This window comes from Charadrius vociferus, unplaced genomic scaffold, assembly GCF_000708025.1.
Source record: "Charadrius vociferus isolate BGI_N301 unplaced genomic scaffold, ASM70802v2 scaffold92, whole genome shotgun sequence".
NCBI classification, from domain to species: domain Eukaryota; kingdom Metazoa; phylum Chordata; class Aves; order Charadriiformes; family Charadriidae; genus Charadrius; species Charadrius vociferus.
Window position 1 is genome coordinate 3,333,268 of NW_009647874.1, and position 12,650 is coordinate 3,345,917.

General features: G+C 44.5%; 1 protein-coding gene across 1 annotated transcript in view; it reads right to left on the reverse strand.

Annotated features, from left to right (window-relative positions):
* The window catches only part of IL1R2 (interleukin 1 receptor, type II), a 12,726-nt gene extending 6,658 nt beyond the window's left edge, over positions 1 to 6,068 (reverse strand). The window contains exons 1-5 of the mRNA XM_009883116.1: positions 6,043 to 6,068; positions 4,748 to 4,878; positions 4,390 to 4,648; positions 1,965 to 2,139; positions 306 to 480 (exon numbers count right to left, since the gene is read on the reverse strand). Of these exons, the coding sequence (XP_009881418.1) occupies positions 306 to 480; positions 1,965 to 2,139; positions 4,390 to 4,648; positions 4,748 to 4,878; positions 6,043 to 6,068 (766 nt within the window). The remainder of the gene's footprint in view (positions 1 to 305; positions 481 to 1,964; positions 2,140 to 4,389; positions 4,649 to 4,747; positions 4,879 to 6,042) is intronic.
* Between the last annotated feature and the right edge of the window lie 6,582 nt (positions 6,069 to 12,650).

A 12,650-nucleotide genomic window follows, 5' to 3' on the forward strand; every position in this document is an offset into this window, starting at 1 on the left:
GGTGACACCACCCCCTTCCCCCCCCACCCCCCCAAAGACATCTATTACGCGGTTTAGCGCCCACAGGCGCTTGCCACATGGTGTTCTGCCTCCCGCGATTCTGCTGCCGGTCAGGCAGAGAGAGGGGTGAGCCCACCCCTGGCTGGGGTGCTGTGGGAAACTCCTCAGTGCCCAAACAGGCACCCGTGGTGTCCCCCTTCCCGTGGCAGCGCCGAGAGGCCGACTGCGGGTTCTTCTCCTCAGTTTCATTTAACAAAGAAGAGATTTTCTGAAGCGCTGTCATGTTTTGAGGGGACAATATTTACCAACAGTCTTCAGTTGAATTGTTCTGGTGATTTCATACATTGCACCTCCATATGGAAACGCCATCTTGCAGGTGTAATAGCCAGCGTCCGCTGGTAGCACAGAAGTCATGATCAGAGAAGTCGAACCTTTCAGAATGACGAATTTTTCACCGGCATCTTCCAAAGGCAGAGCATCCTGGAGAAAGGACAGCAACTGGTGTTATGGCTCAGACTGGTGTGGCTACACCCTGTGCAACTCCCAGACAAAATTACTTATCCCCGTCTCCCTCTTATTAAAAGTTCACTTATCACTGTGAAAGCTGAGCGGTTCCACTTTCCCACCAAAGGGCAAGTTCTTCAAGTGTGTGTCTGTCTCTAAAATGGTCTGAGGCACTACGTGAAGTGTGAAGAGTCCCTATTTCAATCTATCTATGAAGTGTGTGTATGGCTTTTCAATAAAGCCCACATTTTAAGATGAAAAAGATATTAACAGACTCTTTCCTGAGTTTTAGTTGTTTTAGTTAAGAGTAATCACTTAAGACATTCTTTTAAGACAAAACCATTTCAGTAACCATGAAGGTTTTCACAACACTATTACTCTCCATACCTGACCTCATAAGAGTGATATTCTATGCCATTCTTCTAAGACAAATACATTTTAGCAATCACGCAGGTTTTCAGAAAACTATTACTTGCCCTATGTGATCTCATAAACTGTGACAAATTCCTGCTCTGTATCACCAACGTTCTATTTACAGATGGACTGGAGCCCTTCTAGGAGCAATGATGCTCCTGCTCCATGAAGGCAGGTGAGCTCTTTCTGACAGTTGTAGCTAGAACTACAGTTGTAGCGGGGAGACGGGGATGAGAGCCTTTTACTTAAATAAGTGGGTTATAGCCTGCTTCTGAAGGAAAACCTGAGCAAGGATGTTTTGCTGGTATGGTACCAACCACGACACCGGCGCTGCTGTATAAGGCCAGCCTGGGTATCGCATCCGATGGTAAGGATGATAGCTGCACAAGGCAGAGCATACGATCGTACTGCAAGTGTAAATAAAAGCTAAACTAAGGAGTTATGAAAATATCAGAATCCCGTGCTGTCCAGTGCAAGACTGGACAGTTGAAGTTGGTCACGTGAGGGATATTTGACCTTTCCAGCAAAACCAGGCTTGCCTAGTTGAAAAACCATGGACTAGCAAGTTAGGCAAGAGACCACCGTAAATTCTGTGTGATGGATCTAGTACCTCCAAATGCTGTATTACAGTTGATTAGTGAAAGCTACCACATCTGAACAGCTCACGTTGGGGAAGCATCACTGGGAGGTCCTGCTTTGTGGGATTCACTAGAGGTGCCATAAAAAGAAGCATAGCACCAAAGAGAAGGGCCTAATCTGAGGTAGCAAACCCTGGGGTCAGGGTAGGTAATCTGTCTTTAAAAATAGTTATGCTGCCTGTTAGAGCATATAACATGGAGCATTTCACCCCATGCTGAGTCCACCCTGGAAAACCTTTCTCACAATATATACATCTGCCCCCCAATTCCCAGTATATTATGCTATAATGTTAAAATGCTCATGACTTTACCAACGTGATGTTCAGGAAAAACAGAAAGCGGGAATGTATGTGCCTTTACAAATGCATTGGGATTAGGTTTTGCACAAAGAGGAGTTGAAAGTTCTACCTTGTACCACTTGAGCTCCAGGCTTGTCCTGTTTGGTGTAAAATCCCATAGGTCAGGGCAAACAATCTTTCCAGAGGTGAAAGTGAAGAGGACCTGGAGATAGGCAATCTCCCGAGCAGCTGTTTTCTCCATGACCGTGAGGTGGATGGAGACCTCGGCACAGTAGGAGGAGTTCCTGCAGACAGAGTGGGGAGAAGTGAACACCCACCAGCGGAGAGGGCAACTTGAGTGACACCCGGCCTCTGTTTCCCTCCTTAGCCATTTCTGAGAGGCCAAGACTGAGATCACACTAGGAGGGATGCTGGAAAATACTGGGTACTGGGATTTGGCACAATCTAAACATGTTGCTGACATATGTCGCTGACACAGGTCTGCCTCAAAGCTTCAGTCTTTTCTTTTTTTCCCTTTTGTTTGTACACCAAGTTTGCTGTGCACCACCAGGCTAAGGCACTATTTTAATTTTGCAAGGAGAGGGAACATGTCCACCTAAACAGGTGTGTCATGATTCCTCCACCATTTCCTTGAAAGGTGTTTTCACTGTGAAAACCCTAATGATTGGAACCTAAAGATGAAATAAAAACCTTGAAGCAAGTATTAAAATACATCTGCAGTTACTATTGCACAACCAGTAGGCATTTCTATAAGTACATATTATTTCACATAGAAAAGGAGGCAGTCCTGCTTTGAAAGTTTTGCAATATTTAACTTTTCTTTCTGGCCCCAAGTGACAATTGTTTCCAGTCCCAAGGAGGACCAAACTGGGCAGAAATAGGTGATTAAACTATGTTCTTTACAACCTCTGAAAGCCTGTCTCGGAGATGCCTCCACCCAGGGCAGTGCCTGACCCCTGCGAGGGCCAGCAAAGCCGGGGGATCCAGACTGCGACCCACTGGAGAGCATTTGGGGGCTGTGGGCAGATGGACTTGCACTACTGCTGGAGCACTGTGATGGGCTGTGACCTAGAGGTTGGACCTTGAAATCCAAAATACTTGCTCAGCAGAAGCAGAGATCTGTGGTAATTTGCTTCTACCCTCATTTTACAGGATGTTGAAAAAAATGGGATGGTTTCCCTGTGGGATGGTTTGCAAAGAAAATGCAATTTGGTTTAACTTTATTCATCCTGTAATAATGTTAGCAATGAAGCTATGCACTCAGCTCTTGCATGTCTTTTGCAACAGGTTCCACAGCATTTTACTACAGCTGTCAGTAACACTGCCACAGTGTTACAGGTTGAGGAACTGAACCAGAATAGTCCAGAAAGGGGATTTAAAAACACCCTTCATGGTCTCAAGCATCTACTCTGTGCTCTAGGACAATATTTACAACCTTTTTTTATTCTGGACTCACTGCTGAAGTCTCCTCTTCTGCCCCACCACTGCAATCACCGCTACGACATGTGGAAAGGCCGATCTAATATACTGAGCATGATTTATTGAGTTCTGCCTGTCCATCTCTTCTACTGGTGACACATAACACTCACAAGATCGGCCTTGCCAGCAAGGAAACTGCGCTCTACACAGACAGCTCCAGGAATGTAGAGCTGTGTTTTCCACTATAGGCCCCACAACAAGGTGCCAGTTGCCTGGGATGTACTGGGAAACTGACTGGACGGAGGAGCTGGCAGGGGAGAAGGACCTGGGAGACCTTCTGGAGTTTGGGCTCTAATGGTGATGGGTATTTTTGCCTTCCTCAGTCCCCCACAAATCCAGACCCTGGTACCTCTTTTGAAACTGTACAAGGGGCTGTCAGGTTGTAAACTCTCAGAAGAAAATGACCCATAAGACTGAAAAAAAGCCACACTCAAGACTCAACGCACTGCAATATCACAAGTCTGGTACCAGTCTAGTAAATACACATCGGGTCTCATGAAAGATCTTCCAGCAATAACAAGGCAATCAAATTCTGGTTTAAAATGTGAAGCAGAAGAAAAGTAAAGACCAAGGATAAGGAAGAGGGAAGAAGGAAGCCACTGCAGTGTCCACTGGTGGAGACTTGGTCCACACCACTGGTGTCTTGCTTCCTAAGGCAATCTGAAGCACAGACAAAGCTGTTTGCTTCTCCGGAGCTGTAACACAAGGGTTGAGTTCTGCAGAATTCCCTGTCTGTGGCATGTCACCCCTCACCACAGCCCTGACCAGCTCATAAATCAGCTAGAACAAACTCTCTGTACACTATTTCCTTGTGAGATCATAGCTAGAGCAGCAATACTGTGTCACAATTTATCCGGTTTTCAGTATATATGTCTATGAGAGACACACAAGGCATTTAAGAGTACTGATTTTCCACATTTTTTTCTCTAGTAAAGTTGGCAAGGAAATTACCTTATCCAGACATGCGCTGAACATAACTGGAGTTTAGAATCAAGCTAATGTACTTTAGGCATAGTCATCTTGTTAGTGCACTGGATTTTCTTTCAAATACCCACCTTCTGGTGCAGATATATACTCCTGAGTCTTCGAGCATTGCTGGTAAAAACCAGAGTGCATCTCCTTTTGCCCAAATTCTTGAATCTTCATCTCTTCCTGATATCATGGTTTTTGAACCGTTTTTATACCATGTGATATTAGGGGTCAAGGCAGAAAAATCCAAATGTTTGTATGTGGGGGAAGGGCATTTCAGAACCACAGGTTCTCCGTGCAGTTCATAGTAGTGTTTGAAATACACGGTGTGATCTAGGCAGTTTTCTATATATAAATCAGAGATATTTTTACATTACTGTCAGCCAGGCACATTGAAAAGAAGGGAGAGGGAGACAGAAAAAAGGACACAAAACGTGTTCTTACCTGTGCCTTTGACTTGTTGGAGTCTGAAAGCGGAGGCGCCTGCCGTGCACGTCACCAGGACAAAGAAGAGCCCACGCATTTTTTCCCAGAGGAAAGCACAAGGACACAACCGAGGGAAAGTGTCTTGAAATCTACAGGGAAATTTATTACAAGACAGAGGATACAATGAATATCCCGAACATTAACTTAAGAGTTAACTGTTTTTTTCCTCAGTCTGAACCTCATTCACCCTTAGTGAGCAGAAAGGCTTCTTCATCCCTACTTTATGGGGGCTGACGTGTGGAAATAAGAGCATCTGGCTTAACACAAACACATCACTTCTGTCCCTTTCCTTTCACTCCAGGAGATGTAAGTGACATACCACAAGATCCTGCTGTCTCCACGGCTTTTCGGTGCAACAGCTACAGGTGGAAAAATCCAGCTCTGCTTATTTTGCAATAAGACGTGACTAAGGCGCGGGTCAGCCGTTCCGAGCTAGCTGTAGTGTAGCTTGGGTGAACACAGGAGCAAAGATGCAACAGAATAGACTTTAGCTCCTTAAGGAGCCACTACAGGTGTCTCCCAAGGTTGTACGGACCTCGTGAAATCCTGTGTCACTTTATCTTCCCCACTATGGCTACCAAAGCAGGCCAGCTAGCATAGATCAGGCCACAGCCAAACTTCCTTCTATAACCAGGGCCAAGCTTCCCAAGTCTCCAACAAATGTTTCTCTTGGGACAAAAAATTCTGACTCCCACAGCATGCACACCCGTCTTGCCAGTGGTGCGCAAATGAGTTTTCAGTGAGTTTTCACTATTACCATCTGTGCTAAAAAAAGGTGAGGAAAACCCTGAACAACCTGTCCTACAAATGGTGATGCTAAGGGGAAACAAAACCCTCCACTGCCAGTCATTCGTTAGTTGTCATCTGTATCGGCCTGGCATGGCCAGGGCAACTTCTGGGCACATCACTGGGTGCTTTCTGGTCTGCCACGAGGCTTCAGTTGCTGCTACTCAGTTGATTGATTATGTGTTATCTCAGTGTACCACAGGCAAAAATATATAAAACATGCTATATGTAGGCACCAGTTTACACTCTGTGTAAGGTATTTATGTGTAAGACAGTGCATATATACACGATACATACTATTTCCATTATATATACAGAAATACAAATTGCATGCATTTAACATTAGCCTAACACTAAGATTGTCCCATAGGATGAGTATTAAATGATCAGACAACTACTTCAAATTGTACCCAAAAGCAAAAACTTATTTCTACCAATATAACACAGTCATATGCGTAGGTACTCACCTTCGGGCATCTTCTGTGTATCCCATCACGCTCATATTTATCATGCGGTTTTAATCCAAATTTCTCCCTTCAGTGGTAGCTATATTTGTCTGACAACTGATAGCTTGACTATAATAAATTGCTTCCAGCTTATTATCATCTCTACAACACCACAAAGCCAACCTCTTGCTCAATAATACTGTTTCATAACCATGGGTTGCCTCCGCTATTGCTAGATCTGCAAAGCTCTCCAGGGCATGGAGCTGCAGCCCCTCTCATGGATACACCTGGACTCGGTGCCAATGGCTTTGTCTGCGGCGTTAACAAGCCCCATGGTTCACACGGAATGCCTTGTAAAAGGGGAGTTTCTCTCTCGTTAGGTCCTTTGCCTGATGAAACTAGTTGGTTATTTTGCTCAGAGCTTTCCAGACCTTTTGGTTTAGTATCTACAGTCTCCATAAGCCCTACACAAGCTGAGGGTTATGGGGAGGTTTTCATTCCTGAATTTCCATCAGATTCACTTACCTGTGGTTCTGCAGTCTTCCAGCCATTGGCTTCTCATGAAAAGATTTAAGACTGAAAATCGGTAGTGAGGACCTTATATAGGGTTTAGCTCAACACACAGCGGAAATTTGTCTCTCATTGCCCAATCAGATTTGTGTCAGAACCAAACGACATTTTAGACCCATCTTTCTTTCCTTCCGTACAGTGAGGATGAAAGAAACCGAGACAGAGAGAGAGGGAAAAAATATGTATTTGGATTTCCCAAAAAAGGGGAAATGACTGCTAAATATATGACTAAATTTCCCTTTTTCTGACGAATGGTAGTTTGCATACACTCATGTCTTCACATGACTATTTCACGCTCTACCTCAAATAAAAAATTCTCATGGGTAACAAAAGGTGTCCTGCAGCATAGTCAGCAGCTACATAATTGCAATCTTCACACAATCTGGTTTAGCAAGTTCTTCATGGACAACATAAATCTTTCGTGATTTCCCAGATCGCTTGTGAATCACAAATGGGTTGATTCCCCTTTCCTTCTGTAACATTCATCTTAGTGTCACAGCTTACATGAAGGCTGTCTTTGCAATGAAGTATAAAGAATTAACAGATATAAGCAGGTTATGGTGTCCAGGCTCATGAGCAGAAGGGGTAAGAAATGGGTTATGAATTGTGACAATGTTGGCCTCTACCTGTTTGGAAGCAGGCAATCTAGCGGAGGACTTCAGTCTGGAACTGGACCACAAGCCAATTTTTCCTGTGCCTTGTCCTGACACGTGATGCCTCCTGCAGGCAACCCTGCATTTCTGAGTCTCTCTATCCCTCAGGCAGCAACGGTCATGCACTGCCTCATTGCTGCCCAGGAAGGCAACGCGAGGTGTCCAGCTGACCTGGCGGACCTGGAGTCAGCACACAGGTCTCTGCCAGCAGACCTCAGTAAAATGCCTTCTCATCCCCAGACTCCGTAAATCTCAGCTGAGCAGCACTGGGGTCCTAGCATAAGGCTCAGGCTTTGCGGTGCTCTCACTGACCCAATAATGACTGAGCAATAAAAAAAACCCATAGCTGTTTATTGCAGTAAGCATGTTAAGAGCCAGTTTTTATTTAGCTCTAACATAATTCATTAAGTCCTTCTTTAACTAATATCAGCCTCAGTTATACTGGAGACCAGAGAATATGGTTTTCAAGATGAAAAATTATCAGTTTTTGAGACTATCCTGCCATCTACTATGGAGAGAAGAAATGTATAGATGATGACGTCTATTAATATACTGCAGTCTTTAGGGATGTGTCATATGCTTAGGTTGTACGTATTAATTTGTGCAGGCAATATCCACCATATTACAGCAACTTCAGTAAGTAAACAAGAAGAAAAAAATCACGAAGCCCCATATTTCAATCTGTAATACTCTACCATTTCTATATCCTCATCAATGTGGTAACCTAAAGTAGTTACTGCCCTGTAGTGCTCCAGCTTCTCGATGAAAAGGAAGAACTCATCTCCATTGATGATAAACTCCCACATTTGGGCTACGAAACCACTGGTCTTGCTTTCTGGAGCTCCTGCACGTCATTCTGAGAATCTGACCTCATGAGTTATAAAATTATTTCTGTCCTTCCTTTTCCAGTTCACTGCATGGCAACCAAACAGGGCTGTCGGATTGCGTGACCTACGTTGTATTAAGTCTAAGTTCAGGCTATTACTGTATGAGTGACTTACGCAATAAAGGTGGGAGTCCCTAATGGTAACCCTGGTCACAAGAGCCAGGCAAGTTCCCAGCGAATAACCCAGGCATTTACCCAATTCAAAAAGAGCAAAACTGCAGGAAATGAGGTTTGATGCCTTTGGAAAGACTGTACCTACCAATGGCTGCAAACATATTCATTGCATTGAGTGTGTAAAGCTATCCGACAGCAAGCTGTTCAATGAGCAGCAGAACTAACACCGACTGCTTTTCTGGAGATTTGTGCCCCACACCCTTAACACCCACACGTGCACCCCTCCGCTGCAGCCACTTCAGCTCTCCCCTGGTGGCCTTTCCCCGCCGTGCTCCAGCTCTTTCCTTCCCCCCACTTCATGTCCTCTGGTCCCACCTCGCCCATGACTGGTTTGTCTAGGCCAGGTGCAGCGCGTCCTTGGGCTGGCTCACAACTACATCGATGCTGACTGGTCAACTTCTCATTGCCCATCGCCACGTGTAAGGACTGGGTTCTGCCTGACTTTCCCTCTGTGAGGCAATGCTCTGGGTTACCCATCTGTAGACACCACCAGTGACCAGTTTTCCTCACGCTACTACAACTCCAGACTCTTTGAAAACACAGCCCCTTGGGAAAAACAGCTGAAGTGGGCTAAAGGGTTCAAAGTGAGTTTATAGTGCAATAACATATGCTGACCTGCCTTAGAAAACTAAACTAAAACCACCTATCTAGAGAGTAGCAGTGCAGTTCCCAGACAGCGTAATGTCCTCAGGTACACCTAACGAGGATCAACACTTTTAATCAACTTCCTTCAGAAGAGCTCTGTCCTGGCTGTCTTTTTACCTAGAAAATATCCTGATCAAGTCCACCAGGACCAGGACTTTAAGCTAAAATAATATATCTGGAGGTGCAAAAGTCTGGTTTAAAATAACCCAGGAAGAAATGAAAGATAGGACAAGTATTATTTTTTTTTAGGAGCTGCTTGCTGAGAAGGCCATGCCACTTTGCGGTCAGTTATTACCAAGTGTTTATAAACAGAAAAATGCAAGTCTAGCAGCTATATATAGAGAGAGACTCTTTTAGGGAAGCTGGTGTCATTCTGTGGTTTCGCTGTGCTGATGATTCATTTATACAGCTCAAAATGCTGGAGCAGAGCTGTGAAATTCCTGACTTGAAGACCAGGCTATTCCCCATATGTCTCACTCATTGCTCATCTCACCACATCGCTATTTCCCACACCAGGGCTCCATGCAGCTGCCTTGCCACATTTGAGTGGATTTTGCTCTCCTAGGACATCCCAATAAAATAACCAAAATCTCAAGTAATATTTAGGGTTCTGGCTGTTCCTTGCAACAGAGGCTTTCAAAAGGCCTCCACAAGCAAGGTGTGACTGTCCATGGGGGAAATGGAAATTCAGGCGTCACGGAGTGGGGATAAGACCATTTTTATAAGGGACAGTTAAGGTGCCAGCTTGTTCTAGTGATTCCCAGGTTCTGCTGTCTGTCTTGGAGGAAGTCACCCTAGTGAGTCTGTGGCTGCTGTTGTTTGGCACTCAGGAACTGCACTCACATGGACTTTGCTATTTATTCTATTATTCAGTTTGGCTGAGCCAGCTTCACGTGATTAAAAATATGAGAAAATTTCTCTGGTTCACATAAGAATAAGGTGGTGAAGCAGTAAGAAAAATTGAATGTTGAAAGCTGGCTGTCAAGCAGATGCAAAGCAAACCACAACCATTGCATCAACACATGTTCTTGGGCCTATTGATATGGGCAAACCTGGTTTTAATGATTTATAATGTTCTTGTGCACAGTTACCAGATGGGCTCTTGGGGAGCACCAGAAATGAAGAGGGAATTAAAGAATCTATCCAACTCTGAGAAACACCAAGTACATGGGACAGAAAGAGAAAGACTAAGCAGAGGAATTAGCCTTATGCACAACAGATGCCAAGAATACAAGAATTTGCATGCTTATCCAGAGAATAAGTGCTGCTGTACACCAGTTGGGTATGACTGACTGGGTGAAACAGGAGGAGACGGGCCAAGAGACATGCACTTTGTCATGAGGGAGTGCTCGTTTGGCCAGAGCAGTGGCGGCCTGGTTACAGATTGCCTCCCTGCTACTCCATGGGCTCCTGGGATTTCCACATGCCCTTTCACTGCAAAAGAAACCAGGCAGGCTGTGAAAAATAATTACACTGTCAAGAGCTGGAAGGGGAAGGGAGGATGACACCTCGTTGTAGAAGTTGACAGGCTGCAAGGGATAAAGCAATGGCTAGAAAGGCCCATTGCCAGCAGCTATGAGGCCAGAAGTACTTCAAGCAACAAAAAGTGCTTCACCTGCTCTCGCCACAAATGCATTTTGGATTGGCCAAGGGGTCAACTTGGTCAACTCCCTTCATTGGTCATCCTCATCACTGTACACATCACACCCATGTTTGCAATACTTGCCTGGGATGCTGGAAGGTCTTCGTCTTGCCCACTAGTGCTGCACGCAGACTGCCAGCAGCAGATTAAATTGTCTGTGCACAGACATGCAGCCTTAGGCTGGTGAAATAAAGACATGATTTTTAAAATAGTGGGATTTGCTGGCTTTTTATTCAAGGAAGAAGATCATCCTTGGGCACAGTCTACATGACATATGTTGCAATGCGGACAAGCAGTGAAGGAGGGTTGGTGCAAAGCTGAGTTTGTTGGAACTTGTAGCGGTAAATTGTTATCTCTGTCCCTATACACTGAACTGGAGAGGCTAATCTAAATTGCTAGATAGTGACAGTTTCACCATCACCACATTCAAATGCCTCTGTAAAATTACAATAAAAGTGAAAAAAAAATACCTCTTACTGCTCTTCTTTCTCCCATGGATAAAATTATGTGTAGATATGTGGAATTTTGTTTGTGGTGTGTCAAACAGTGGCTTCAGTAGTGTAAAGCCTCAGAAGCTGATAATTACATAGAATCATAGAATGGTTTAGGTTGGAAGGGACCTTGAAGATCCCCTAGTTCCAACCCCCTGCCATGGGCAGGGACACCTCCCACTAGACCAGGTTGCTCAAAGCCCCATCCAGCCTGGCCTTGAACACTTCCAGGGATGGGGCATCCACAACTTCTCTGGACAACCTGTGCCAGTGTCTCACCACCCTCAGAGTAAAGAATTTCTTCCTGCTATCTAACCTAAATCTACATACTTACATGCTGCAAATGAAATCAGTAGGATCACTGCTGAAATGCAAGCATGGATGCATGTCTACTTCTTTGCAGATCTGCAGATGACAACTGACAAGGCAGGTGGACCACAACTTGCAGCTCAGCTTGAGCACCTCACCAAGCTACCAGCCATCCCCACTGCTTGGATGCAGTAAGCCTACAGCATACATGAGCTACCATGCCCCAGTGCAGGGCTTTAGGCAAAGCTGTAGCACCAACTTGGTCACTCACCGTGTTGGGGCTGACTGGTGGGGCTGACTGGGAGCTAACGATGCTGAGAAGAACAGAGAGCAGACATTTCCCACAGCTATGGCATCTTCTCAGACCGCAGGCAGTGAGTCAGTAGGACTAAGGACACGTGAGGACAAAGCAAACCTGAGATTGCTGAGTAGCTTTTTTTTCCCCTCGATTTCCAAAATCCCAGTGTCTGCTTGCAATCGTGATCAGTCTTTTCATATATGAAGCAACATAGTGTTCTCTGTGGTCTTGCAAGTGAAAAGTGTAGAGGGATTTAAAAACACAGCAGTGATTACGAAAAGCCCAGGGTAACAGTAGACAGGGGAGGAACTCTGTCCAGTTGAGGAGCAGGAAATCATATAGAGTTACATGAGCCAGAACACCAGGTACAACATAAGATTCCTAAATCAGTTACGGTGCTTGTGTTAAGCAGTCAACCCAGCAAATGAGGAATTCCAGAAGCAAAGAGAAAAACAGATGACAAAGATTTTTATTCGTGATTGCCTTTCTGTTAGCTGAACTCGAATTTAATTGGTAAAAAGTAACTTCATAGCTATGAAAAACAGTGACCGGTGTATATCCTATGATTAGGGAAAAATTGAGCTAGTATGGATCATACATTACTGTAGGTGTACTGGAAGGGTAATATTAACCATTAATTTTTTATTACATGTTCCTGAATGAAATCATTGTCTCGCCAAGAAGATGAAGTCATTTATTTAATGCAAGCAGGAATTTTTTTTGTTTATCTTAGTTTTACTACCCTTCTGACACAGAAGTATATTTTACGCATTTCTTTTAAGAAGCGGGAGTATGAAATACACTTAGTGGATACAATTACCCAAAGTATTTCTTTCCCACTCCACTTTCTCGATTTGATGTGTCGCTCATTATCACAGGAGGGGCTGGGGTGTAGGACAGAGTGCAAAACATATACAGTGCAGATGGGATAGAAATAAAGATACCAAAGTTTCAGTGGTAC